At 64.1% G+C, this 26,126-nt stretch overlaps 4 protein-coding genes across 7 annotated transcripts; 2 read left to right on the top strand and 2 right to left on the bottom strand.

Annotated features, from left to right (window-relative positions):
• The first annotated feature begins 334 nt into the window (after nucleotides 1-334).
• Nucleotides 335-8,620, top strand: CHRD (chordin). 3 transcript variants are annotated; one of them, XM_065748063.1, is made up of 25 exons: nucleotides 335-398; nucleotides 967-1,197; nucleotides 1,925-2,192; nucleotides 2,520-2,623; nucleotides 3,108-3,234; nucleotides 3,366-3,512; nucleotides 3,584-3,701; nucleotides 4,247-4,343; nucleotides 4,425-4,566; nucleotides 4,658-4,798; nucleotides 5,119-5,201; nucleotides 5,282-5,429; nucleotides 5,516-5,622; nucleotides 5,706-5,822; nucleotides 5,906-6,062; nucleotides 6,139-6,380; nucleotides 6,469-6,582; nucleotides 6,753-6,953; nucleotides 7,034-7,127; nucleotides 7,256-7,312; nucleotides 7,387-7,490; nucleotides 7,561-7,663; nucleotides 7,743-7,897; nucleotides 8,003-8,096; nucleotides 8,203-8,620. In XM_065748063.1, the coding sequence occupies exons 2-25, from the start codon at nucleotides 1,027-1,029 to the stop codon at nucleotides 8,259-8,261; spliced, it is 3,150 nt and encodes a 1,049-aa protein (XP_065604135.1). In that variant the 5' UTR covers nucleotides 335-398; nucleotides 967-1,026; the 3' UTR covers nucleotides 8,262-8,620. The 3 variants fall into 3 exon arrangements, with proteins under 3 accessions (XP_065604135.1, XP_065604134.1, XP_065604136.1); XM_065748062.1 differs by having other exon boundaries at nucleotides 4,247-4,566; XM_065748064.1 differs by lacking the exons at nucleotides 5,906-6,062; nucleotides 6,139-6,380; nucleotides 6,469-6,582 and having other exon boundaries at nucleotides 4,247-4,566.
• Nucleotides 8,621-10,241: 1,621 nt separating this feature from the next.
• On the top strand, nucleotides 10,242-19,994 carry CLCN2 (chloride voltage-gated channel 2). 2 transcript variants are annotated; one of them, XM_065747789.1, is made up of 24 exons: nucleotides 10,242-10,310; nucleotides 13,505-13,661; nucleotides 13,980-14,111; nucleotides 14,191-14,319; nucleotides 14,638-14,771; nucleotides 14,853-14,930; nucleotides 15,003-15,081; nucleotides 15,604-15,729; nucleotides 15,806-15,890; nucleotides 15,972-16,073; nucleotides 16,177-16,261; nucleotides 16,340-16,495; nucleotides 16,775-16,844; nucleotides 16,973-17,083; nucleotides 17,271-17,484; nucleotides 17,554-17,687; nucleotides 17,764-17,921; nucleotides 17,989-18,094; nucleotides 18,162-18,235; nucleotides 18,663-18,713; nucleotides 19,098-19,136; nucleotides 19,213-19,317; nucleotides 19,390-19,476; nucleotides 19,549-19,994. In XM_065747789.1, exons 1-24 carry the CDS (start codon nucleotides 10,257-10,259, stop codon nucleotides 19,738-19,740), a joined length of 2,658 nt encoding a protein of 885 aa, XP_065603861.1. In that variant the 5' UTR covers nucleotides 10,242-10,256; the 3' UTR covers nucleotides 19,741-19,994. The 2 variants fall into 2 exon arrangements, with proteins under 2 accessions (XP_065603861.1, XP_065603860.1); XM_065747788.1 differs by lacking the exons at nucleotides 10,242-10,310; nucleotides 13,505-13,661 and having other exon boundaries at nucleotides 14,023-14,111; nucleotides 14,196-14,319.
• A 90-nt stretch (nucleotides 19,995-20,084) lies between these two features.
• LOC136055923 (heat shock protein beta-7-like) lies at nucleotides 20,085-21,357 on the bottom strand. Its single transcript, XM_065747787.1, has 3 exons — nucleotides 21,195-21,357; nucleotides 20,510-20,661; nucleotides 20,085-20,393 (listed from the first exon to the last, which is right to left on the bottom strand). The coding sequence occupies exons 1-3, from the start codon at nucleotides 21,319-21,321 to the stop codon at nucleotides 20,181-20,183; spliced, it is 492 nt and encodes a 163-aa protein (XP_065603859.1). The 5' UTR covers nucleotides 21,322-21,357; the 3' UTR covers nucleotides 20,085-20,180.
• A 212-nt stretch (nucleotides 21,358-21,569) lies between these two features.
• FAM131A (family with sequence similarity 131 member A) lies at nucleotides 21,570-26,126 on the bottom strand. Its single transcript, XM_065747785.1, is given in 7 exon segments — nucleotides 21,570-23,122; nucleotides 23,246-23,374; nucleotides 23,661-23,843; nucleotides 23,929-24,022; nucleotides 24,446-24,576; nucleotides 25,944-25,976; nucleotides 25,979-26,126. Coding segments are annotated over 7 exon segments (1,086 nt in total). The 5' UTR covers nucleotides 26,046-26,126; the 3' UTR covers nucleotides 21,570-22,673.

Here is a 26,126-nt window from a genome sequence, read left to right as displayed (position 1 = left end):
CCGCCGCAGCAGTGACGCCTCGTTTCCCCCATGCCCTCCCCGTGCCTCAGTTTCCCCCATGCCAAGGCCATGGCTCTCCCAGCTTTCCTTCCTTCCCGGGAAAGGGGAGGGAGCTTCCCCTGTTGCTTCCCCACATCCCCGCCGCCGAGCCAGGAGACTGTGACGAGCTCCGGGTGCGCGGAGCCAGCGGCGGATTCCTGGCACCGGCGGGGCGGCCGGCAGCCATCGCCCGCCTCCTCCTCCCCGCTCGGCTCCGCTCGCTCCCCACCGTTCCCCCCGGGCTGCGCCACGGCGGTGGGCACCGGGCAGTGACGCTGGCACGGCCACGCAGCCCCCAGCCCTCCCCTGCCACCGGACCCCAGGCCAACGGGGACAACGGGAGAGAGGAGCAGGGACAGGTCGGTGGTACTGACGGGGCGGGCACGGGAACGGGGTGCCACGCTGCCGGGCACGGCCTATTGTGGGCAGCAGGGCATCGTGCATGGGATGCCTGTGCCCTGGCGGTGTCCCAGCTCTAGAGGTGCCAATGGGATGTCCCGATGGGGAAACCCGGCTTCTCCTTGCTGGGCTTGCTTGTGCCAAGTGGGGTGGGGGAGGCTGCAGGGATGGGGCACCCTGGCAGCAGGGGCTTGGTGCGTGGGGTTGCAGCCCCCCCAGCCGCTCTCTGTGCTGTGGGGAGGCCCAGGAGGAGCCTTCTGGGGAGGTAAGGGCCTGTTGTGCTCCAGCTGCGCCGTGTTTCCCTAGCTACACCGTGCAGCTGGCCGGCTGTTTGCACCGCCCAGAGTTGATTTTGGCAGCCCTGCGTTTCCCCCTCCTCCCCTGCACAGCCGCCTGCCTCCCCACTGGTGGGGGGGGGACCGGCACCCTGCTCCCTCCCCACTGGTGGGGGGGCACGGCTGGTACACGCCACCCCCTCTCCTTGTGCCCCGTGCCTCAGTTTCCCCAGCTGGACCGTGCTCTCCCCAGGCCTTCCCATGGTGTCTGCTCCTTGCCCACCACCGCTGCCTCCTTCACCAGCCCAGGCACATGTGGATGAAGAGCAGTTTCCACGGTGGGTGCTGTTCCCATACCCTCGACCGCAGCACCTCCCTGGGAGCCCAGGTCTTGTCCCCACACCTGTGGGAACGGTCCTGCGGTCCCGCTCTGGGATTGCCCTCTGAACTGCGATTTGGGGATGCCAAAGGCACACGTGGTGAGGTGTGTGAGTCTGAGACCGCAGGGCACAGCGCAGATTTGGGGGGATGCTGAGGGGAGGTGCGTCCTTTGTCCCAGGGGTGCCAAGTGGCCTGGCAGGGATCCCCACTCCCAGGAGATGCCCCATGCCAGGGGAGAGCCCATGTTGTGAGGGAGATGAGGGCTTGCCGGGGCCTCATGGCCTGGGGGATTGCGGGGAGGGCTGTGGATTGGGGTGTACTCACGGTGCCCAGTACCCAGCAATACCCCAAGCCCCACAGAAGAGGGTGTGTGGGTTCTGCATTGCCCCAGTGAGTGTTGTGTGGATGTGGGGGGGTCCCCTGCATGCCAAGCATGTGGGGATACCCCACACCATGAGTGGGGGCATGTGGGTGAAGGGTAACCCCTCCAATGTTGCCATGAGAGTGGAGGTGTCCTCCTCAGGATGCTCCATACCCAAGTACCCTACGTCTGCGAGGGGACCAATGGATCAGGGGGGTCCCAGGGATGCTCCATGCCAAGGGGTCCCCATGGTGCTCAACGGACGGGGGGCTCCCTAAGACACCCGTGGGCGGAGGTACCCTATTCTCTCAGAGCCGGGGGTCAGTGGCTGGTGGGGGGTGGGGGGGGGGTTGTTCCCATGCCCGGGGGCCGGGACCCGGGGGTTGGGGGGAGGCTCGGATCGCGGCGGGGGCGCGTCCCCCCGGCTGGCCGCTGCCTGCGCCTCATTAGCGGCCCTTTGTTTGCACAGGGCTCGCAGCTCCCGCTTGCCCATGCCGCCGCCTATAAAGCGGGGCCGGGGCCGGCGGCCGGGCAGAGGCGGTGGCAGCGGAGGCGGCAGGCAGCGCCCGGCCCCCCCTCCCCGCCCCCGGCCGCCCGGTTCCCCCGGTTCCCCGGCACCATGCGCACCGCCCTGCTGCTGCTCGCCCTGCTCGCCCTGCCCGCCCGCACCGCCCGCCCCAAGCTCGCCCTGCCCATCCGGCCCGACAGCGAGCCGCTGCCCCCCGGGGGGGCGGCAGGTAGGACCCCCTCCTTGCACCCCTCTCCCTTCGATCCCCCTTTTCGTGCACCCCCGCTGCATGCAACCCTTTATTCTTCCAACCCGTGCACCCTCGTATCTTGCACTCTCTATGTGAACCCCTTTTATGCCCCCCAACCCCGTGCCCCCCAGCCCCCCCTCGCCTGCCCGTGCCGCCGCTCGGTCCCAATAACCGGCTCCGTACCCGACGGGGCGGTGCCGGCCGCTGTCCGCCCCATCGGGGCTGCGGCAGGGGGGTGCCCGCGGCCCGGAGGTGGCTTTTTTTCTCGGGGGGTGTTTCGATGATGGGGTGGGGGTTCATCTGCAGGTTGTGCTTTCGGGGGGCATTTCTATGCACTGGAGGAGACGTGGCACCCCGACCTGGGGGAGCCCTTCGGGGTGATGCGGTGCGTGATCTGCCATTGCGAGACGGTGAGTGCCTCCCCTCTACCCTGCCGGGAGAGGGGATCCCCCAACATGGGGCCCTGCTGGGGATGGGGGATCACCCCTTCGTTCAATACTCCCGCCCCGAGGGAAAGGACAGCGAAGATTTCTCCAGCCGGCCCCACACCTGGGTGCCCCCGGCAGCTGAGTGTTTAAGGCTCACGCTTCATTCTCCTCCCTCCCCTCGTCGGAGATGGCCCCCTCCCTCCAGCAGCCCCCCGAGGCCAGGGCTGGAGGGGCCGCACACAGCTGGGCAGGGGGATGGGGGCCGGGATTTGGCTGCCGTACAGACAGCTAAGAGCTGTGCAAGGTGTGCGGGGCCCAGGGGTTGTGCAGATGGGCTGAAGGGATCAGGGCTGTGCCAGGGGAGCACTGGTACCCGCTGCTGTGCCATCCATTGGGGCTGGGCATTGGGGTTACCTGTATCCATGGCATAGTTTGGCACCATTTGGCACTGTTCTCACCACCCCAGCAGAGGAATCGCCGAGGGAAACCAGTAGGGAAAGTGAACTGCAAGAACATGAAGCAGGATTGCCCTGTGCCCACTTGCCCCCGTGCTACGCTGCTGCCCGGGCACTGCTGTCACACCTGTCCCAAAGGTGAGCACAGTGCTGTCACCCACTACTAGGCTCAGCATGGGACAGGGGGCATGGAGCTCCCCCAAAAGGGTCTCCTTGGTGTCAGGGTTACCTGTGCCACAACCTTTTCCCCTCTGTGGCCCCCACACCAGCCTTGCCCGGGCTCCCAGAGAAGAGCTCTGAGCCGCACTTCGACACCTTCGAGTACTTCCAGGACAAGGAGGACGAGCTGGACAAGCCATACAATGACCGCTCCTACCTCAGCTCCGAGGGTTTGGCACGCGACGATGCCCGCACAGGTGAGCCCAGGCAGGGAGAGCAGCACGGGGCGTCTCCGTGCTCCTGTAGTAACCATTGTCATCCCCTGCAGAATTTGTGGCCCTGCTGACGAGCGGCCCCGAGCCGTGGCATCCCACATCCAGTGCAGTGGCCAAGGCTCGCTTCACCCTGCTGCGCTCCTACCTGCTCTTCTCCATCAGCTACGAGCGGTGAGCACAGCCTGAAACCCTGAAAGCTGAGGATGCAAGCTGAGGATGCGATGCTGCTCGTGCCTCTGTTTTCCCACTGCATGCCCCCAGTGCTATCACAGCATTGTGAGATTTGGGGAGGGGGGTGTTGGTGCAGTGGGGCCCACGCACTGGGCCGTACTATGGCACAACTCATGGGCACCACCCTAAATCCATGCCCTCCCGGGTGCCCGCTGTCCGTCTCTCTCTCCCTCCCTCCTTCCCACTCGGTTTGCTTCTGCTCTTCCTTGCTTCCAGGCCCCTTTGCATAGTAAAGTGGTGACTAATTTCCAGCTCCAACCAGGGGGAGCCAAAAGGAGCCGAAAATGCTCCTAATTTACAGCCGGGCTGAGCGCACAGCTCCCAGCCGTCCTTCCCAAATGTGCACCTCCTTCCACACGGTGCCAGTCTGGGGACCCCTGGGCACCTATGCCAGCTGGCACCCTGCTCCATGCCCCCCGGGACTGCATGGGGCCGGTGCCAGGCGCGTGGCCCAGGGGTCCCTGCTCAGCCCCCAATGCCCGCAGGCTGGGCCGGCCGAGCCGGGTGCGTTTCAGCGACCCCGAGGGCACCGTGCTGTTCGAGCACCCAGTGCAGAAGAGCGCAGCTCCTGAGGACGGCATGGTGAGAGGGGTGGGGAGGGCAGGGCGTGGGGCACGGCACCCCGATGTTGGTGCCCCATGCCCAGCTCTGCTTTGCCTGCAGCTCTGTGGGATGTGGAGGACGGTGTCCAAAGCCAACATACAGCTGCTGCGTGCAGAACAGCTCCGCGTGTCCCTTGTCACCCGTGCACAACCCTTTGGAGAGGTGCACGGCCACATCCTCAAGCACCGCGCGCTCTTTGCAGGTAAGATCACCCCCCCAGGTACCCTCCACTCATCTTACCTCCCTGAGGAGGATCCCTTTGGGGTGCACCTCAAGCCCCTCTCCCCACACAGAGACATTCGGTGCCATCCTGACCTCATCAGACTCCGCACACCTGGGGGTCGGGGGCATGGCCATGCTGACGCTGAGCGACACCGAGAACAACCTGCACTTCATCCTCATGGCCCGTGGGCTGCTGGAGCCCAGCGCCGGGGGTGAGGGAGGGCATGGGCATCTGCAGGGTATGGCAACACAGGGGGGGCCTCAGGGGGTGCCTGGTGTGCATTTGCTTGGGATGTGCGGGGTCAGGATGTCTGTGTGCAGCAGGATTTGGGGTGTGCATGAATAGGGGATAGCATTTGGGGCACAGGGTGTGTGCGGGTGCAGTGGGCTGGAGGTGCATTGGGGTGGGTGGGAGGTTGTAGTGGAGGGTTGTGCAAGGATGTGAGGTTGCAGAGGGGCAGGTTTGGGGAGAGCAGGCACAGCCTCATGCCCAGTCACCCCCCTGAAGCCCCAACCCCTCTGCCGTGCCCAGAGTCCCCCTGGGTACCGCTGCGGGTCCGCATCCTGCACCAGGGCCAGACGCTACGTGAGGTCCATGCCAACATCACTATGGAGGTACAGCCATCCCCATCCCCATGCCTCAGGTATTCCAGTCCCCCCCTCACCATTGCCAACCCGTGGCACTGTGCCCCCAGGACCCTGACTTTGCAGAGGTGCTGAGCGACCTGTCCACCCATGAGCTGCAGTGGTTGGCGCAGGGGCAGCTCCGCATCGTGGCTGACACTGAGGGCCGGCACCCACGCCAGCTGGAGGGCACCATTACTGCCCGCCGCAGTTGTGACAGTGAGCAGGGCACAGCAGGGTGTGGGGGTGGCATTGCCCCCCACCTCGTCCTCACCCTTTTCTCCATTCTCTGTGCCTGGGTGCAGCCATCCAAAGCGTGCTGTGCGGCGCAGACGCATTGCAGCCCACCAAGACAGGGGCGGTGGGCTCAGCCAAGCTGGCGCTGCATGAGAATGGCACACTGGAGTACCAGGTAATGGGGGCAGGCACAGCACCAGGCACGGTGCTGCACCCTGCAGGTCACCCTGTTGCTGCCCATCCGTGCCCTGCCTGCAGGTGCGGGTGGTGGGCACGGCCAGCGAGGTGGTGGGGGTCACACTGGAGACCAAACCACGGCGGAAGAACAAGAGGAACGTCCTCTTCGATATGACACCCAGCTACAGGGATGGGCTGGTGAGTGCTGCTGGCACGGCACGAGGTTGGCATGGGTACAGTGGGCACAACCCCATGTGTGTGTTCTCCCCACCCCATGCCAGGCTCAGGGAGTGTGGCACAGCCCCAGCGCCCGTGATACACACATGCTGCTGCAGAACGAGCTTTTCCTCAACGTGGCCACCAAGGACTGGGCAGAGGGTGAGCTGCGGGGCCAGGTCATCTCCCTGCCCTACAGCGGGCTCCTGGCACGCTACACAGGTACACAGGGGAGTGATGGGGAGCAGAGGTGTAGCCCCCCCACCCATCACCTCTCACCACCCCTCTCTGTGCGCAGAGATGCCGGTGCCACTGGCTGGGCAGCTGGTGTCCCCCCCAGTGAGCAGCGGGGCTGGGGGACACGCGTGGCTGTCACTGGACGAGCACTGCCACCTGCACTATGAGATCACGGTGGCAGGGCTGGGCCGCCCGGCCGATGGCACAGTCAGTGCCCAGCTGCACGGCGTGGCCGAGCTGGGCGAGATGGGTGCACGGCCACACCTGCACAAGCGGATGCTCAAAGGGTTCTATGGTACTGAGGTGAGGAGGGTGCACAGCAGGAACCCCCACAGTGTCACTGCAGGGCTTGGGACGGTCCTCATGTCCCCATGTCCTCCTCGCCCTGCAGGCTCAGGGGGTGGTGAAGGACCTGGATGCTGAGCTGCTGCAGCACCTGGCACAGGGCACCGCATTCCTGCAAGTCAGCACCAAAGCACACCCCCGTGGGGAGATGCGGGGATGGGTAGGTGCTCCTGACACATCCCCAGTGATTGGCACTGGGAAGGGGACAGCATGGGGATGCATATACCCATGGCCATGTGCTCTACCAGCCATGCTGCCACCAGCCGGGGGCACGGCCAAGTAGGATGCTCAGTGGGGTGCCCGTGGTGCCAACCCACTGCCTCCCTTCAGGTGCACATCCCCAACCGCTGCCAGGCAGGGGGGGCCCGCCTATCCACTGGGGAGAGCGAGCTCTCTGAGAGCCTCAAGGGCAGGGACGTGGAGCAGCTGAAGAAGGACCCTAACTCCTGCTTCTTCGAGGGGCAGCACCGTGCTCATGGCACCCGCTGGGCACCCGACTATGACAAGAAGTGCTCCATCTGCAGCTGCCAGGTATGGGGTTATAGGGGTGAGCTGGGGGTGGCCCCGTTGGTGGTGGATCCTTCAATGAGCCACGTGCCTGCCGTTCCCAGAAGCGCACGGTGATCTGTGACCCCATCCTGTGCCAGCCCCTCAACTGTACCCGCCAGGTGCACCCCGAGGAGCTGTGCTGCCCCATCTGTGAAGGTGTGGGGGCACGAGGAGCTCCTGGGGAATGTGGGGCAGGAAGGGGGGGGCTGTGGGCAGTGTCTCCATGGGTACAAGGTGGGAGTCCCACTCTGGTACCCTGAACAAGCCCTCTCTGATCCCTGCAGAGAAGAAGACTGAGCAGGAGGAGCTGAAGCTGGAACGGGCACGGGACAGCAGCGAGGGTGAGTTCCCTGGCCACAGGCTGAGGGCATCACAGCCATCACATGGATGCTGTGCCCACCTCCTCCCCTTTCAGGCTGCTACTTTGATGGGGACAAGACGTGGCGAGGCTCTGGCACCCGCTGGCACCCTGTTGTGCCACCCTTTGGCCTCATCAAATGTGCCATCTGCACCTGCAAGGTGAGTGTTGGGGGTCTCAAAGCAGGGGAGCTCTGGTGCCCCCCCTGAGCACTGTGCATGCTCCCCACAGGGCACCACAGGCGAAGTGCACTGTGAGAAGGTGCAGTGCCCGCGCCTCACCTGTGCCAATCCAGTGCGTGCCAACCCCTCCGACTGCTGCAAGCAGTGCCCAGGTATCTGCAGCCTGCTCCCCCTTTGGCTCCTGTGCCACCCACACTGTGGCCACACAGCTTCCCTGTGCCCTCTCTGCAGCCCCTGAGAAGAGCATCCCTGAGCTGGCTGATGGCATGCAGGCGGACGGACCCCGTGCGTGCCGCTTTGGGCGCCGCTGGTACCTCAACAATGAGAGCTGGCACCCCTCGGTGCTGCCCTTCGGGGAGATGAAGTGCATCCTGTGCTGGTGTGTGGTGAGTGTGCTGGGTGTGTGGAGATGCCCTGTGGGGATGGGTGGGCGCAGAGCTGGGCTGGCGGTGCAGGTGCTCCCGTGCCTCAGCCCTGTTTGTGCCCCACAGTCGGGAGAGACTCACTGCCAGCGCCAGGAGTGCCCGCCAGGTTCCTGTGCCAGCCCCACCAGGAGGGACAACCCCTGCTGTGCCAAGTGCCGTGGTGAGCGGGTGCTGCTGGACACATCAGCATTCCTACACCCCTCTGGGCACCGGCACCCACCCGCACATCCTCCGTGCATTCATTTCACCCCATTTCCCCTCCACAGCCCCGGATGCACCCCCAGAAAAGATCCACGAAGCCACAGCAGAGGCATGGAGCCGCTGAGCAGTGAGCGCAGCTCAAGAGTGCAGTGATGCCAGGTGGCCCTACAGAGCCCCATTGCCCCCCTGGGGCTGGGCACAGGGCACAGAGGAGCAGGGATGGGGAAGGCACCCCAACTGGGCATGGCCACGGTGCTGGCCCATCCTGGTAGCCAGCAGCAGGGCTGGGGGAGCCAGGGCACCCCACACAACCCCCCCCTGTGAGCTCTCGGCTGGTGGGTGCAGCAGGCACCATGCCCGCCTTGTACATAGTGTAAAATCTCTCTCACCCCCGTCTCACTGTGCCCGCCCCAGCTCAGCTGGACTCAGTGTGTAATTTATAGGGACGGGGGTCCCGATGTATTTATTAAAGACAGAGATATTGCCCAATCCTCTCCTTTGTATCACATGTTCATGGGTGCTGGTGCTGCTGGGTTTGGGGATGACACAGGCCCTGTGGCTGGGGATGTGGGGTCTTGGAGGCATGGGGCATCTACACGGAATGGAGAGCTGCAGGGTGGCACCGGAGGGGACTGGAGTGGGGCTGGGGTGGACCTAAGCAGCTCCCGTGGCTGAGGATATGATGCCAGGGTGGGTACAGCGCTCAGCCCAGCAGCTCCATTATGGCACCGACATGTCAGGGATGGGCCGTAAGGCAGGGAAAGTACCACTGGCCTCTGCTGGGATGGCACTGGGTGCACTGGCACAACGATGCTGGGCAGTGTTAGCCTATGCTGGGACTGCACCAGGGGTGACACTGGGTTGTACCAGCACTGGCGTCCTGACACCAGGGACTGGCAGCAGGGCATTAGGAGGATGGCACTGGGGCATTTCTGGTGGGCAGTCCTTGGTGCCAGCTGAGTGTCCCAGCCCCTGCACGTGTGCCCATGCGGTGCCATGGCCAGCGGGGTGGCAGTGCCGGTGGTGACCTTGCTTCCAGTGGCCCGCTGGCAGTAGCTCGTGTGTCTTGGCATGGGGCTCCGTCCGGATGCGTGGGGCAGTGCCAGCAGCTGACGCCTGAGGAGGGGACTCGGTGCCCGTGGAAACAATAAGTGGGGGTTCGTGTGTCGCCTGCCCGCCGCAAACTGGTTCACGGCCGGCGATGAACCCTCCCAGGCTGGTGCAGGGCAAACCCCAGCCCCATCCCCGGCCATTGTCACCCACCCTTGGGGGTGCCAGCGTCAAAGCGGAGGGCGGCACCTGGGCAGCACGAACCAGCCCGTTCCTGGTCCCACACCACCAGCCCGGCAGTGCCACAGCTCCATCTTCACCAAGCGTGCCATGCTGTGCCGGCAGGGAGAGAGCGAGCTCGGTCCTTCTGACTGCCCCCGCTGCACCTGAGCCCTTCGCGGCGGTGAGACGGAGATGGAGATGCCGACAGCCCCGGAGGGAGAGCAGCCACTGTGCCACGCTGCAGTGCTTCGCCCCAGGAGCACCGGTGCCAAACTGTGCTCCTGTGCCCCGACGGAGAGGGCTGAGCCGCTGCTGCCCGGCAGCAAAGAGCGTGGTCTGGGACCCCATCCTGGCGCTGGCAGTGCCACGGTAAGGATGTTCTCCAGGCACCTCCGATGGATGCCCGTGGTGCTGGGGCGCCCAGGACCTGTGCGCGTTCCCGGTTCCAGTTTCGTTGCTGGCGGTGCCAAGAGATTGGGCGCTCCTTTCCCTAACCCTGACCCTACAGCTTGGCGTGGGCACGCTGCTCTCCGCTCAAACCCCCAAACCCTTCAACAACGCTGCTATCAGCCCCCGCCGAGTGCTCGTGGACGGAAACGCACGTCCGCAGGGCCACCTCGGCCGGAGAGCTCTGAGCGACCCCTGCCCCGCGTCTCCTCGGTCCGTGCCCGGTGCCGGGAGCCGCCGTCGGAGCGGAGGAGGCGGAGCGCGGCCGGGCCCTCCCCCGGGCAGTGCCCCTGGTCCGCCCCGCACGGCCCCGGGCGGAGCTGCTGCCGCCGCGGGCACCGGCACCGGGACGGCCAGGAGCACCGGGAGCACCGGCAGCACCGGCAGCACCGGCAGCACCATGGCCTCCGCCGACAGCGCGGAGCAGCGGGCGCTGCAGTACGAGCAGACGCTGGTGAGTGCCGTCGGGACCGGGCACGGCGGGGGGGAACCGGGGTCTGCAGCACGTCGAGGGGAGAGGGGCGGTTTTGGGATGATCCCTCCTTCTAGGAGCTCTGCCAGGGGGCAGTGCCCGTGACACCTGCCCCGCGCCGCGGCGTCCTCCGAGCTGTGGGGGCTGTCTCCGTCTGGAGGCCGCTGGGGAACGGTCCGCGCAGCCCCGCAGCAGTAGGGAAACCCACCGGAGCCCCCAGCCCCGAGGTGGGACCCTCGGGCGCGCCTCCGTCCAGCAGCCCGCACTCAGCAAAAAGGGGCGTGACCCCTCACGGGTGCCCCGCATCACCCGGGCACCCTTTACCCCCCACGCTATGCCCAGCCCCGGCTCTCTGTCCCCAAGATAGCGTATCTCCCCCGCCTGCAACCTTAGCCCCATGTTTATGACTGTCACCTTCAGGGCCTCCCTGCTGGCACCTCGAGGTGTCCTCCCTCCCCGCTGTGCCCGCAGCCCCTCCGCTGCCCACAGCCCTCTGACATCTCGGGCAAAGGTACTTCTGTGCGGTCTCTGCTTGGGCCTCTGCCCGGTGTGGCTCAGTAAACGGGTACTTTGCCCTGGCAAAGGCCTTCAGGCAGGGCAGGGAAGGGGCTGAGCACTGCCGGGCACCCTCAGCTGTAGGGGTTGCGAAGCCTCGAGCAGAGTGTGCCCACCCAGCACATGGCACTGTGTGCTGGGTGCCCTCTGCATCCTCTTCCCAAGCTCCCTTACCGCAGGAGGGCAGAGGCACGAGGCTGGCATCAGGGCAGCCCTGAGGTGCCAGCAGACTTTGCCCTCCCCACCTGTGGGCAGGGAGGTACCCACACCTTGGGGGGCCCATCCCCGTGGCCTCGGGGCTCCTGAAGCCGCCCACGCGGGTGAGGCTGGGTATGGGCACCCATCCCACTGCCTCGTGCTTGGCTTCTAGAAGCCACCCCAGTGCCAAGCAGGAGGGCGGGAGCCCTCCCCAGTGCCACCAGCTCCTGCCAGACTCAAGCTCCAGCCACAGCCTGCATGGGGCAGGTGCCCGTGGGAACCACTTGGTGCTAAGGGTGCCCGGAGTCCCTGCCACCCTCTGTGCCCCCTCATGTGCCAGGGGACCAAAGGGCCTCCAGGGGGAGAGGATTAAGCTTGACAAACTGCCCTTGTTCACCATGGAGCCGATTAGATCCCAGCTAAGACGGGCGGCGTGACACAGACCCCCTCAGCCTCTCCGTCTGCCCAAGAGCAGAGGTCCCTGCTCCCCATGTCCCCCACCTTTAAAACTCCCCAGGAGAGGTCATCTGGCACCATGCACCAGGACTGTGGGTGCCGCTGCCAGGCGGCTCGGTGCCCCATCCACCATGGGACAGGGTGGCATGGGGACACGGCAGCGCTGATGCCAGCAGCTGCCCTGCGCACCACATCGCCTGGGTTCAGCAGGCACCACTGCCTGGCACAGCCTGGGGGGCACGGCACAGGAGCCTGGTCTCAAAATACAGACCTCATCCCGTGCCCATGTCCCTGAGTGCCCCCCGGCAGCCCCCCCGCCCCGTGCCCGCTCCCTGCCTGCCCGGCACTGTGATTGTTCAGCTGCTTCACGGCGGAGGCCGGAGTCCCGGGGCTGTTTGTGTTTCAAAAGGCCTTTGTGGAAAAATAACCCAAGCGGGAGGAGGAGGAGGAGGAAGGCAGAATGTACTGCTGGCCCTCACCGGCAGCTGGGCTCTGCTGTGGGGCATCTCATACCCGGTCTGTGGGGTTGCAACATGGGGTGGCACAGCTCCTTTCCTCATTTTAAGTGGGGTTGGTGCATTGGGGGCTAACAGGAGTATAACCCCCCCACATCAAGTTGGACCCCTTCCAGCTATAGGGTCATCTTGCTGGGGACCCATGGGGCAGCGTGCCAGCCCCACAGCAGGGAGCATGGGGGGGGCTCTCAGCCTGGGGGTACCCCCATCCTGAACGAGGGGGGGGCTATAGGGCTGGAGGGAGGCAGGCTCTTGGCAGAACAACAGAGCTCCTGGGGTGCGGGGCCGTTTGTTCTTCCAGAGGAAACAAGCTTTGCCCGAAGGGAGCCTTTGAACACCAGGCGCCGTGCAGGGCCAGGGTCCTCCTCTGGCACGCGATGCTCAATGCGGCCCCCGAGGAGGCTGAGCTGCAGCCTCCAGCACATTTCCATAGGGCCGTGCCCAAATTTTGGGGTTAGCGATGGACACGGCTGTGCCCTCCCTCTCCCCTCCCATCACCGAACACAACCCAGGTATCAGGCATCAGGGAATCCACCCAGCGCCACACTGGCTGCATTCTGCTCCTGGCCAGAGGGATCTGGGCAGTGCCCCATGAGAAATGCACCTTTATGCCATCTCCACTTGAGCCGGCACGTGCCAAGCACAGTGCCCACCCGTGCCACGGCCCCTCTGCCAGGCACTGTGCTGGGACAGGGGCTGTGGGGCAGCCACGTGCGGCACAGCGGGCGGGCGTGCATTGGCATGGGGCTCACGTCACCCCGACGTGGGAGCCTGGCAAGGGCCCTCGTGGCCCTGAAGCCTCTCTTTGTGCCCAGCCAACCTCTGGCGCTTGGCATTCAGGTCATGGCAGGGGGAGCGAGGTGGAAACCAAGCAACCAAGCCCTTGGCAGTGCCCGCAGTGTGGGACCGGTGCCCCCAGCTCAGCAGGGAGGATGGGCACAATGAGCACAGGGGGCAGTGCCAGGGGCCAGGACACGTGCCACGTGCCACCCGAGTGGGCACAGTGTCCCTATGTGCCTTGCACCCCAAATCTTCATGTCCCCCTTTTTTGTAGGGCTGAGAGTGTGTCCTGCCCTCTGCTGCTCTCACGGTCCCAACTGGGAACATATGTGCCCACCCTGGGGGGATCTCAACCCATGTAGCAGTGCCTAGGTTGTGCCTCCCCCTGTAACGGCCCTCAGAGACGCTCCCTGCCAGCCTAGCTGTGTTCCTGGGACTGGATGCCCTCACCCGCCCACCGCAGCCCAACCCATGGCTGGAGCACCTGGGTAGGGCCGGGGACTGGTACCAGTGGGGTCAGGCACTACACTGGGTGCGTGGGCGAAACAATTGCTATTGATCCCATTACGGCGCCAGCTCTGCATTCACTGCTCCCCTGCCTCAGTTTCCCCACCTGCAGCCCAGAGCCCTGTGGCTCCCCCCTGATGCCCCTTCCCACTCTTTCTCCCCCAGATGTATGGCCGCTACACGCAGGACCTGGGAACCTTCGCCAAGGATGAGGCAGCGCGGCTGCGGCTGAAACAGGAGCACGAGGATGATGGCACCCCACGGCCACGCCACCCCTCTGAGCTCCTGGAGTACAGCCAGGGACGCTGTGCCCCCTGCTGCGGTAAGGGGGGGATGGGGACATATGAGGGGGACACCGACCCCCCTGGCACCATGGCCGAGCAGCTTCATGCTCTTCTGGGCACCGCTGCCCGCCCAGCCGCCGCCGCCACGGGTAGGGTTTCTCCTGCTGTCATGGGACACTGGCGCCGAGGACAATGCCACCTGCGGGGACACAATGGCCCAAAATAACCGGACGGCAGCAGTAGGGACGGGGCCCCCTGGCAGCTCCACTTGGGGCTGTGCCAAGGGGCAGCACTCGGGTGTGTTGAGCAGTGCTGCTCTGCCCATCTCCAGCACTAAGCCCGCCCTGTGCCTGCAGGCTGCGCCGTGCGGTGCCAGAGGTTCTTCATCGCCAGGGTGGGCGAGGACTGGGTTTTCCTCATCCTCCTGGGGCTGGTCATGGCACTGGTGAGCTGGGCCATGGACTTTGCCATCGCCACCTGCCTCCAAGGTGAGTGGGCACTGACGGGTGATGGGCACCCCAGGGCAATGGCACGTCCCCTGCTGCCCTCAGCTCGCTGTGCCCATAGCCCAGAAGTGGATGTATGGGGGCCTGGACACCAACGTGATGCTGCAATATCTGGCCTGGGTCACCTACCCCACTGTGCTCATCACCTTCTCAGCTGGCTTTACCCAGATCCTCGCCCCACAGGCTGTGGGTAAGGCGCACGTGCCCTAATGGTGTCTCCCTTTCCTGGGGCTGTGGGTTGTGAATAATCTGGGTGGCCTAGGCTATGGAGCTGGGGTCTTCCAAGATCCTTGGGATGGTCTTTACGAGGTCTCTCAGGGGTGTGAGGTTGGGGTCCCTGCAGAGCTATGGGAAGGGGTGTCCTGTCACGCCCTGGAGATGTTCCCAGGGGTCCCACCTGCACTGTGAGAAAGCCTTCTCAAGGGTCCCTATGGCAGTGTATCATCAGGGACGACAGTATGGGGGCTCCACCCATGGCTGTGGGTCAGGGCTATCTCCATGCTGCCAGGCTCAGGGATCCCCGAGATGAAGACGATCCTGCGGGGTGTTGTTCTGAAGGAGTATCTCACCCTGAAGACTTTCGTGGCCAAGGTGATCGGGCTGACATGTGCCCTGGGCAGCGGGATGCCCCTCGGCAAGGAGGTGAGGGCACTCCCCATGGCTGGAACAGGCAGTGGGCTGAGTGAGGGGCACTGACCTCAGCCCCCACTGCTATCCACACAGGGTCCCTTTGTCCATATTGCCAGCATGTGTGCAGCCCTGCTCAGCCGCTTCCTCTCCTTCTTCGGGGGCATCTACGAGGTGAGTGGGCAGCGGTAGCACCTGGGAAACTCCAGCAGTGCTGGGACTGATTCATCCTGTGCTCACCTGCAGAATGAGGCGAGGAACACCGAAATGCTTGCAGCTGCCTGCGCTGTCGGTGTTGGCTGCTGCTTCGCTGCCCCCATCGGAGGTAGGGACCCCCCAGCCCGCATCCCTTGCTCACAGAGAGGCCAGCAGGATCCCACCTGGAGTACCAGGCAGGGGACAGGGACCCAACTGGGTGGGTATGGCAGAGGCAGCGCTGCTAGTCGGGGTGCCCACAGGGCAGAGGATAAAGGGAGAAGCAGGCACCATCCTCCTAGAGCTGTAACATCTCATCTCGTCCACTCCCCCACCGCACTGCGCTGCACTCCAGGGAGCTCCCTGCTCTGGCCCCGCTGAGCCCTGCCCATAGGTTTGTTCTGTCTGACTCTTTCCTTGTCCTGTGTGTGCTGAGCTGCCCCATCCATCCATCTGTCCATCCATGTGTGTGTGCCCCAGTGCCATCCACCACCCCTGTGGCTTCTCACGTCCCCGCACTGCCCTCTTGCTCACACAGACAGCTGTGCGCTTTGCTGAGGAAGTCCCAAACTCTGGATGGGCAGCATGCCAGGCACCTGGGCTCTGCCTGCCTTTCTCCTCTCTCCCCTCTTGTCCTTCCTCCCACTGCCAGGCGTGCTGTTCAGCATCGAGGTCACCTCCACCTTCTTTGCTGTCCGCAACTATTGGCGTGGTTTCTTTGCCGCTACCTTCAGCGCCTTCATCTTCCGTGTGCTGGCTGTCTGGATCAAAGATGAAGGTATCCCCTTGGGGTGGGAGGCTGAGGACACCAGGGTTCCCCCAGCCAGCCCTGCTCACACTTGCCATGCCTCCAGAGACCATCACGGCGCTCTTCAAAACCCGTTTCCGCCTCGACTTCCCCTTCGACCTGCAGGAACTGCCTGCCTTTGCCGTCATCGGGTGAGTGTGGCTGCCCCATCCTACATCCCCACCCCACATCCCTGCAGTGAACACGAGTGCTCAGCCTCAACCTCTGCCCAGGATTGCCAGTGGTTTTGGTGGTGCGCTCTTTGTCTACCTCAACCGCAAGATCGTGCAGTGCATGCGCCGACAGAAGACCATCAATCGCTTCTTGATGAAGAAGTAGGTGCCCCGTGGTCCCTACCATCATGGGGAGCAACTGTCCCCTCTGGGATGGCAGGGCTGGGATTGTGCCAGTATCACCACCTCCGTGCCACCCCGCCAGGCGCCTGCTGTTCCCTGCCCTGGTGACACTTCTCATCTCCACATTGACCTTCCCACCCGGCTTTGGGCAGTTCATGGCTGGACAGGTAACCACGGTGTGGCCATGGGACAGTGCATTGGTCCCTTGGGCCACCAGCACCCAGCTCAGCCTCGTGTGCTCCCAGCTCACCCAGAAGGACACGCTGGTGACGTTGTTTGACAATCGGACGTGGGCCAAGCAGGAGCCCAGTGATGAGTTTGAGTACATGGGCATCCTGGAGGCCTGGAGGCATCCCCGCTCCAACGTCTTCATCACCCTTGTTGTCTTCATCCTCATGAAGGTGGGTACATCCTCCTGGGCACCACCGGGGAGGTGCTGGATAGGAGCAACCAAGGTGCTCCGGGAGGCAGTGGGTGGCTGCAGCCACCAAGGTAGTGGCTGGGTGCCACCAATATGCCATCAAGGAGATCTTGGCAGAGAGACACCGGGATGCCACCAGGGAGTGCTGGCAGGGTGCCCCTGGCACAGTGCCATGCCCGCTTCCTGCTCTAGGGCTGGCGCTGGAGGAGAGCCAGGCCAAGAGGAGGGTAACTATCATGTACTCATATCACCCATGCAGTTCTGGATGTCAGCCCTGGCCACTACCATCCCGGTGCCCTGCGGAGCTTTCATGCCGGTCTTCGTCATTGGTGAGGGACAGGATCCCCTGCTGTCCTCTGGGGATCCTCTCCCTGGGGGAGGGACATGTCGCACTTGTAGGAATGGGGTTGGGACCTGGGAGAGGCCCGTGGCCTCCATAGTCCCTCTCTGTGGGTAGGGGCAGCCTTTGGGCGACTGGTGGGGGAGAGCATGGCAGCCTGGTTCCCTGATGGCATCCACACCGACAGCAACACCTACCGCATCGTGCCAGGGGGCTACGCTGTGGTGGGTAAGCACTGCACCCTTCCCCATCCCATCTGTTCCATTTCCATCTCTACTTGATCCTTCCCATCCCACTCCCAGAGAACTGCTGGGGTCCCCAGGTGACCCACATCAACGGGTTGTCCTAAGGACGTCCCAAAGGTGTGGGACACAGCCCCATGAAACATCTGCCCGTGTCTCCTGGGGCTGCACAGGGGCAGCCGCACTGTCAGGTGCTGTCACCCACACGGTGTCCACTGCCGTCATCGTGTTTGAGCTGACGGGGCAAATCTCACACATCCTGCCCGTCATGATCGCTGTCATCCTGGCCAATGCGGTGGCCCAGAGCCTCCAGCCCTCCCTCTACGACAGCATCATCCGCATCAAGAAGCTGCCCTACCTCCCTGAGCTGGGCTGGGGGCACCATGAGTGAGTGTGCCCACATCCCCAACTGCATGCACTGAGTGGCAACCGTGCTGAGGGCATTTCCCTGGGCAGGAAATACAACGTGCAGGTGGAGGACATCATGGTGCGGGATGTCCCCTATGTCTCCCTCAACTGCAAGTACCGGGACCTGCAGCACGTGCTGCAGAGCACCAAGATGAAGAGCTTGGCGCTGGTGGACTCAGCAGGTAAGAGGCACATGGGACCTTCTCCATTGTGTCCCTGCAGCTCTGTCCCATACAACGTGTCCCCTCTTGGTCACAGAGTCCATGATCCTGCTGGGTTCCATCGAGCGGGCGCAGGTGGGGGCCCTGCTGAGCCACCAGCTCCATCCCCAGCGCCGGCTCCAGGCCCTGCGGCAGAAGGCATGGGCGAGTGCTGAGGATGGGCGCCGGTTTTCCGAAGCCAGCGTCTGCTTCCAGGTGAAGGGCCACCCTAGGGTCCCCCCAGCGAGGTGTCTTTGCCTCCCTGACCCCATCCTTTCCACAGATCAGCACTGAAGCTTCCTCCTTCACTCCCACACGTAGCGGATCCCGCAAGCCCCTAAAGCCAGCACTGAAGCGGGTGCCCAGTGTCCCCACCAACAGCCCCCCAGGTGAGTCAGCACCCCGCAGCTGCTGTGGGTTCCCCTCCCCCCATGCTGACCTCTGTGCTTCCTACAGCCAGTGCCACTGACAGTTCTGGCATCGCCCTCAAGAGCCTCTTCTGTGCCAACAGTGCGGCAGAGCCTGCTGAGGTGAGCACCTGTCCCTGCCTGTCCCTCACTACTCCATCCCTCTCCATCCTTCGCTGGCCCTCTCTGTCCCTACTTGAGCCTTCCCATCCTGCCCACTATCCCTCTCCCTGCTGACCCTGACTGTCCCTTTCCATCCATAGTTGACTCTTTCCATCCCATTCCCATCACATCCCATCCCTACTTGACCCTTTCTGCCCCAGTCTCATTCCTAGTTGTCCCTGCATACCTCTATTTGCCCCTGCCCATCCCACCCCATCCCTACGTGACCCTTCCCTTCCCATTCCACCCCGCACCCATGCTATCCCAACTTGACCCACCCCATTCCATCCCCATTTGCCCCTTCCCATCCCAACCCACCTCTGCTTGGCCCAGCCCGGCCCCCCGCCATGCCATGCCCCCTAACACCATCTCTCCCACGCGGTGCCAGGCGCAGGGCCAGGCCCCTCGCAAGGCCAAGCACGTCCGCATTTCCGTCACGGTAAGCTGCAGCCAATGGCAGCCTGGGCAAAGCTGTTCTCAGCCAATTGGAGGCCAGCCTGAATCCTCTCAACCAATCATGGGCCTGGCACGATTCCACTGGGCCAACCACATTTGGCCCGTGTCTGCACAGACAATCAGACTCGTCCTGATTTCTGCTTGGCCAATGAGGGCGTGGGAACTTTCAATCCCAAATCTGCTCGGCCAATCATAGCATGGATCCTCTCAGCCAATTGCAGCAATGGAATTTCCCCCACTTTCCTCCACCAATCACGACCCAGGCTGCATTCTCTCCACCAATCACAAGCTGGGCGTGCCCAATCACATCCTTTCACACAACCCCCTTATGCACACCCGACATGGTGTCACTCCTCCTCTCCCACAGGAGGACCTGGACTTGGGGGACAGGATGACGCCGGCGGAGGTGAGCCCAGGCTGGGGGGCTGCTTGTGGGACCGTGCCATGGGACTGAGCCCCATAGCATGCTCCCTGTGCCCCAGATCCTGGACTGGGAGGAGCAGCAACTGGAACAGAGCGTGGACTTCAGCAGCGCCCAGATCGACCCCGCACCCTTCCAGCTAGTGGAGCGCACCTCACTGCACAAGGTGGGCCCTTGCTGCGTCCCCCCACCCCTGTTCCCCACTGCCTACCTCACCAAGCCCCCAATTTTCCTACAGACCCACACCATCTTCTCACTGCTGGGCCTGGACCACGCCTATGTCACCAGCATCGGGCGCCTGGTGGGCATGGTGTCCCTCAAGGAGGTGAGGATGGGGGACAGAGCACGGGGACAGGGACATCACATTTGCCCACTCATGACACTGGGGTGCCCACAGCTGCGCAAAGCCATCGAGGGCTCACTGACTGCCAAGGGGGTGAAGGTGCTGCCACCGCTCGCCAGCTTCCGCCGCAGCAGCACCAGTGCAGGTGAGCTGGACACCACTGATCTGCGCCAGCTCTGGGACCGCCACCAGCACCACTCCATGCCCCGTGAGGCTGGCCCTGAGGACGGGGATGCCAGCAAGTGATGGTGATGATGGACCCCTACCCTGTGTCAGGGGTGCTGCGGGGGCACCTTATGGGGGACATGGGCATCCTCCTTTCAGTGCCATGGGGTGGCCAGGTGCCCCCCCAACCTGCCCATTCCCTGGGGCTCCCCCGATTGCTACCTCTGCCCCTTTCCAGCCCCATTGTCCCCCAGCACATCCACAACCCCCATGGGTACCCCAGTGTCCCCCGCATAGTACAAAAGGACATTGGGCCGAGAGGCATGGGGGTAAGAGCAGTCATCACCCCCTCCCCAGTGCTTCAGTGCCAGGAATGGGGACCCTGCAACCCCTCTGCTGCTCATCCTCCGATGTAAATACAGAGATTTTTATATTAATTTAATAAAATGACTTTATAAACAGCCATCTTGCCAGAGCATGTAGGTGGGCAGGGGCCACTGAGCTCCAGGGCATGGTCACCATCACTGCCCCCGTGCCATCCCCGCACCCAGTGTTGCCTCGCTGCGGTACAGTGGCTGCAGCATCTCACCAGGATGGGCACCAGTGCGGCGCCGGGCGGTGATGACCAGTGTGCCAGCATCAGTCAGGGCACAGCTCACCGACAGCGGGTCCATGTCCTCAGGCAGCTGGCACTGGTGGGTGAAGGTGTCACACACCGTGCCGTCCTCTGCCACCTGTATGGCACAGTGGTATAAAATGGTCACGTGTGGTGAGTGGGCAGCAGGGGGCTTCCCAGTTAGCCCAGTTCAAGCGATGGGAGAGGGGGAGGGAGGGAGGGAGAGGTCCTCACCTTCTCAGCCCAGATGGCAATGTGGCCGTTGGAGGTGGTCACCACAATGTCGGGGGGATCAAACTGGCTGACGTCGGCCACCACCTGGTAGCTGTCACCCTGCACCTGCACCCATGTGCCCAGGGTGTAGGGGCACACAGCACCCGGGGACCCTGCTGGGATCGAGAATAGGGGTGTGGGCCACAGCATGCAGGGGGTGAGAGGGCCGGGGCTGCAGGAGGAACTGGGGGGTTGAGATCATTGTGGGGGCATCAGGGAGAAGTGGGGTTTGGGGAGGAAGTATGGGGTGGCCTGAGGACAGGGGGACACACAGGAGATGGCCAGGAAAGGCTGGTGGAAGAAGGCCAGGGGGCGGGGGGTTACTGGGTGTGCTCTGGAAAGGGGAATGGGAGCATCTGGGTCACCTTGAGGATCTGGGTGCACAGGGGTTGGGGGGACATAAGGGCACCCAGGAAGAGTGGGGTCAGGGGAGAAAGAGACATGGGGGTGTCTGGGGGTATCGGGGGTCTCCATAAGGTTTGGGGAGGGAAGAGCAGGGGCCACGGTGAGCCTGGAGACCCTGGGGAGCCCTTCAAGGGACTCGGTGGGTGAGGATGCAGGGCGATCCGTGGGGCACTCAGGTTGGCAGTGCCTGGGCGCAGGGCAGCAGGCTGCATTTTGGGGTCCCCCACCCCACACTCCATACCTGGGTACCTGAAGGTGTCGTAGTGGTACCGCTCCCCCTCGAAGTGGGGCTCGCCGGCACCCAGCCCCTGGCTGTAGGTGCTGATGTGCTCAGCACGGTACGTAGCAGCTGAGCTGATCGATGCCATGTCACCTTTCCACTGCCACCGTCCAACCTGTCCCCAGTACCCTGCACGGGGTGGGGGGATGGCCCGGCGCCCGCTGCCTCATGCCCATAATTAGCCCGGCAGCCCTGCCTGGAATGCGAGATAATGGCCAGGGCCTCTCTATCACTCTATGGGGGGACACGCAGGGGATGCTGCTGTCACCGCCATCCTGTCACCCCACCAGGGCCCCTCTCCTGCAAGGAGACGCAGCTGTGCAGCGCTCACACCACTGATTTTATTGGAGGGCATGTGGGACAGAGGTGGGGGCAGGGGCACCCTGGCACAGGGCAGATCCCGGCACCCCATAGGGATGTACCCAGGTGCGCATACCCCCACAGAGGTGTCTGCACACACACACACCCCTTTCTCCCCATCCAACTGTGGGTTTTGGGGCCAGGATCCCTGGGTCCTGCTCTGGGTGGCCGATGTCCCCATAGGCAGCGATGGCACAGGAGTCAGGTGGCAGGGAGCCGCTCACCATGGCATCAGGCCCCCCCGGCAGCTTGGTCATGCAGAGGTGGGGGACCCACGGTGGGAACAGGGTGGCACAGAGCAGAGGTGGGGGTGTGTGGCAGCGTGGGAGCAAAGGGCACAGGGGGGTGCAGGGATGGGGGGGGCCTTGGGGTGGCATGCAGTGGGCAAGCAGCCCCACGAGAACACGTGCCATGCAGGAAGGGAGGGCAAGCATCGATGAAAATTGGCATTCCTTCCCCCAAACAGTGTGCCCGGACAGCTGGGGGTCCTGTACTGGGGTGTCACCCCTCCAGATACAATGAGGGGGGGGGGGCGATCACCTTCGTGTAGGCACTTGGTTCCCTGCTAGGGGCGAGCAACTTGGGGACAGGGACATCAGTCATGGGAGCTGTCACATACCCCGAGTTGGCCCACAGCAGACCTGGGGGGCCCCCACTATGGGGCTGGTCGAGGGTATTCCCACTGGGGGGGTGTCATGCCTGCCCCACTCTCACCCACAGCCTCCCCATGTCAGCCCCCACGTGCGTACAAAAGCATAGAAACCTCCATCACCGCGGCACATCAGCACCCCGCCGGCCCCCTCCTGAACCCCATGTCCCAAGGCAGCAGTTCACAGTATAAAATTCATCGAGGAGCAAGGAGAAAAGCCTCTGTACCCCAGCTCCCACCCCCAGCCCTGGTCCAGAATGGGGCCACTGTGGGTTTAGCCCAGAGAGGTTCAGCTGTGTCAACTGGGTGGGGGGCTCAGTGCCCAGAAAGGGGTGGCAAGGGGATGCATGCGGACAGCCAGCCCCACAGCTTTGGGTCCCATCAGTCCTGGGGGGCACGGTGCTGGGGAGAGGCAAGGTCCCTGTGGGGCATCACGGCTCTTCAGCCTCATCCTCCTCCTCTTCCTCCTCCTCTTCCTCCTCCTCCTCCTCCAGTGACACCACCCCAGAGGAGGCAACGTCAGAGATTTTGCGGCGGAGCACGAAGTCCTTGCTCAGCACCACCTCGTCCTCAGCGGGCGAGAGGCAGGCCTCAGCATAGGGCATGGGGGACAGCGAGTCCTGGCAGCGGGGCCATACCAGACCCCGCAAGGCACTTTGGCTGCTCGGGGGGGGCAGCTCACCCCCCAGGGAGCCCAGCAGTTTGGCAGTGAGTTCAGAGGGGGACACCATCTCCAGGCTGCAGAGGCTGGAGCAGAGGGTTTCGGGGGACAGCGTGCGTGACGAGTCGCTCTCAGGTTCGCAGGAGCCGTGCCGTGCTCCCAGCTGGCACAGGTGGCCCCGCAGCAGGTCCCGCAGCAGCGCCGCACCGGGATGATGCTCTGCGGGAACAGCAGTCAGCCCCAAAGCCAGCAGTCCCAGTGACTGCCAGCCCCATGGTGGCACCACGGGGGTTCCTGGCAGCAGGACACTGTCCCCAGAGTGTATGACCCCAGGGTGCTCACCGGCTGGCTGGGAGCTCTCCGAGGATGGCATGAAGTCCTCGTCGTAGGACTCGTCGTTGGAGTCATCCCCATCCACTGAGGACCAGGCGCGCAACTTGGCCTCGGCGATGGCAAACTGCTCCGCCACGCCTGGCACGGGACAGCGTGGTCACACTGGGAGGTGGCACCAGACCCCCACGTGGCCAGCAGCGAGCGTGGCAGGGGGACAACGTGCTAGGATTGGGCACCTCATCCCAGGGGTTGGATGGGTGGGCAGGTGGGGACAGGAAGGTGGAGATGTGGGGAGAGATGGGGGGGTGGACAGACGAAAGAATGGATGAGTGGGGACGAGAAGGATGGATAGATGGATGGGGTGGGCGGGTGTGTGGATGGATGGGTGGATGGATGGGGACATGAGACTCCGCGCTGTGCCCACCTGCAGCGAAACGTGCCTCCTGCTCGCCCTCGCTCAGGTGGCAGTAGGAGTTGAAGGCGCTCTCCAGCGCAGCGGGCGGCTCCACGGGCTTGCACCAGCCCTTCCACTCGATGAGGTGCGCGACGCGGCCCTGCGCCATGGCCGTCGGCTTCGTCACGTGCTCCTTCACCACCTGTGAGATGCCTGGGGCAACACCGCATCAGCACCACAGGGACAAGGCGGGGACCCCACCGCCCTCCCCAGTGCTCCCATTTCCCGGGGCAGTTACCGTGCAGCGAGGAGCGGGCCAGGGCGGCGATCTCCTGGATGGTCAGCGCACGCCGCGACTTGGGCAGCATCTCGACAGTGTCTTCAACATTGACCTGAGGGGTGGGCACGGGGGTCACGCTGTGCATGCACTACGAGATGTGCCCGCTCCCATCACTGCGGTGATACACACGTGCACTCTCTGGTGCATATTCACACGGCCGTTGTGCATGCACACTTGCACATATGCTCTCTGCAGTTGGTGCATGGCTCACGCACACACACACACACACACACACGTGCAAGGCTGTTGGTGCACCCGCTGCGCTGGGGCATCCCTTCCCAATCCCCGTGCCCACGGCCATGGGGAAGCGATGCGGGATTTGGAGGCGCGCAACAACTCGTATTGCCATGGTAACGCGGCGCCGTGGACTGATTTCTCCCAGGATACAGCCCAGCTCAGGGCTGACGTCAGAGCCGGCTGTGAGCCGGTTGTGGGGCCGGGCAGGGCGGGCAGCGGGGCCCCGGCACGGTGGTACCTCGAGGAAGTCCTGGCTGTCGAAGGAGGCCTGGCGCAACAGGCGGGGCAATGGGGCCGGGCGGGCGGCACGCAGCGGGGACAGTGCTTTCACCTCCTTCCACTCCACACACAGGGTTGTGTCCACGGCCACTGCAGGGAGAGCTCAGTGCCTCCATCTGCCCAGCTGAGGCCGAGTGCAACTCATCGCACTGAGCACCGGCGCTGCGGCACTGGGTGACTCATGGCCGGGCAGCTCTTCCGCCTGTGTCAGCGGCACCAGGCTGGCACTGGGAGTGGGAACACGGCCCACCTTGGCTCGGGCTGTGGGAGCTCAGGATGCACGCACCCAGGAATGGGGATGGGGTAGGAACAGTGCGGGTGGTGACACCCAGCTGGGTGTCCTTGGGATGGGGCCAAGGCAGGTAGGATGCCGATGGGGTTGAGGTAGAGTTTAGGGCTTGGGGAGCTTGGGACAGGATGTTCTGGTGGAGCTGCGCTTCTGCTCCAGCTCTATAAACCTAAACAGAGGGGTGCCCACCCCCTCCAGCACTGACACCCCCAGTTGAAGGGGGTTTCCCAGAGCACCACAGCCCCTAACCAAGTAGTGGACTCCCAAAGGCTGGGGCAGAGCCTCATTCCTATGCTCTGAGGTGTGCCAGGTTGATGTGAGGTGGCCGTGGGGTGGGATATGGGGGGACAAAGTGTGCTCCTTGACCCCAGTCTGGCTCCAGGGGAAGCCTCTGATGGCATTGTCCCCTCCAACAGCAGTAAGCAGGGGTACCCCCGGGTGACCCCACAGCATGCATGATTACCCCCAGGACACTCCCACCATGCCTGCACCAGCCCCAGCACCACTCAGCCCCACAGGCACCCACTGCCTCCACCTCCACCAGCCCCTGTAGCCCCCCAGACTCCAAGTAAACCCCACCACCTCTCACAGCCTCCCAACACTCCCACAGGCTCCCAAGCAACACCCTAATCCTGTAGCTCTTTCCCAACCCCTGAGCCCCTATACAGCCCATGGCTCCCCCACAGCCCCTGCACAGCCCACCTCCTACACACCATTCCTTATCTCCCCTCACTCCCTGAGTCCCCTCAAGCAACATCCCTAAGTCCTCTGTGCCCCCACCCCCCTATAGATTCCCAAGTTCTCCGGTACCCCCAGATTCTCCATAACCCCCCACCCCTCCCATGGCCCCCATTCCCCTATAAATCCCCAAACCCTCCAGCAACCCTGAGATCCCCATATCCCCCCCATTACTGCCTATCTGTAACTCTCTGCATCCCCTCCCAGACCCCACAGCCCCCATAACTCTCCACATCCCGCAGCCACCCCACACACCACCCCCACCGCATCAGCCCCACCCCCAAAGCTTCCAGGATCCTCAAAAGCAGCCTCCCCATTACCCACGCAACCCCCCCCCCCCCCACGCCTCCAAGACCCTATACGCACCCTATACCCCCCTTGGCCCCAAACACGCCCCCCACCCAGCCCCATTCTGGCGACGCTCACCCACCGATGGTGGTTTTGGAGCCGATGCAGCCCATGCTCCCGGGGGGGGCCCCGGTGCGGGCACTACCGCCGGCTCCGCGCCGTCCGCATCGCACCCCGACCGCATGGGCGGCCCCAGGCGGTGCCCGCAGCCCCCCCGGGACGGTGACACCGGGCCCGGAGCCCCGAGCGGTGCTGTGCGCCGGGC

This window comes from Cyrtonyx montezumae, unplaced genomic scaffold, assembly GCF_038088225.1.
Source record: "Cyrtonyx montezumae isolate F1298 unplaced genomic scaffold, pur_monq_1.0 scaffold_5, whole genome shotgun sequence".
Taxonomy (NCBI): Eukaryota; Metazoa; Chordata; class Aves; order Galliformes; family Odontophoridae; genus Cyrtonyx; species Cyrtonyx montezumae.
This window is presented reverse-complemented; position numbering and strand designations above follow the sequence as displayed.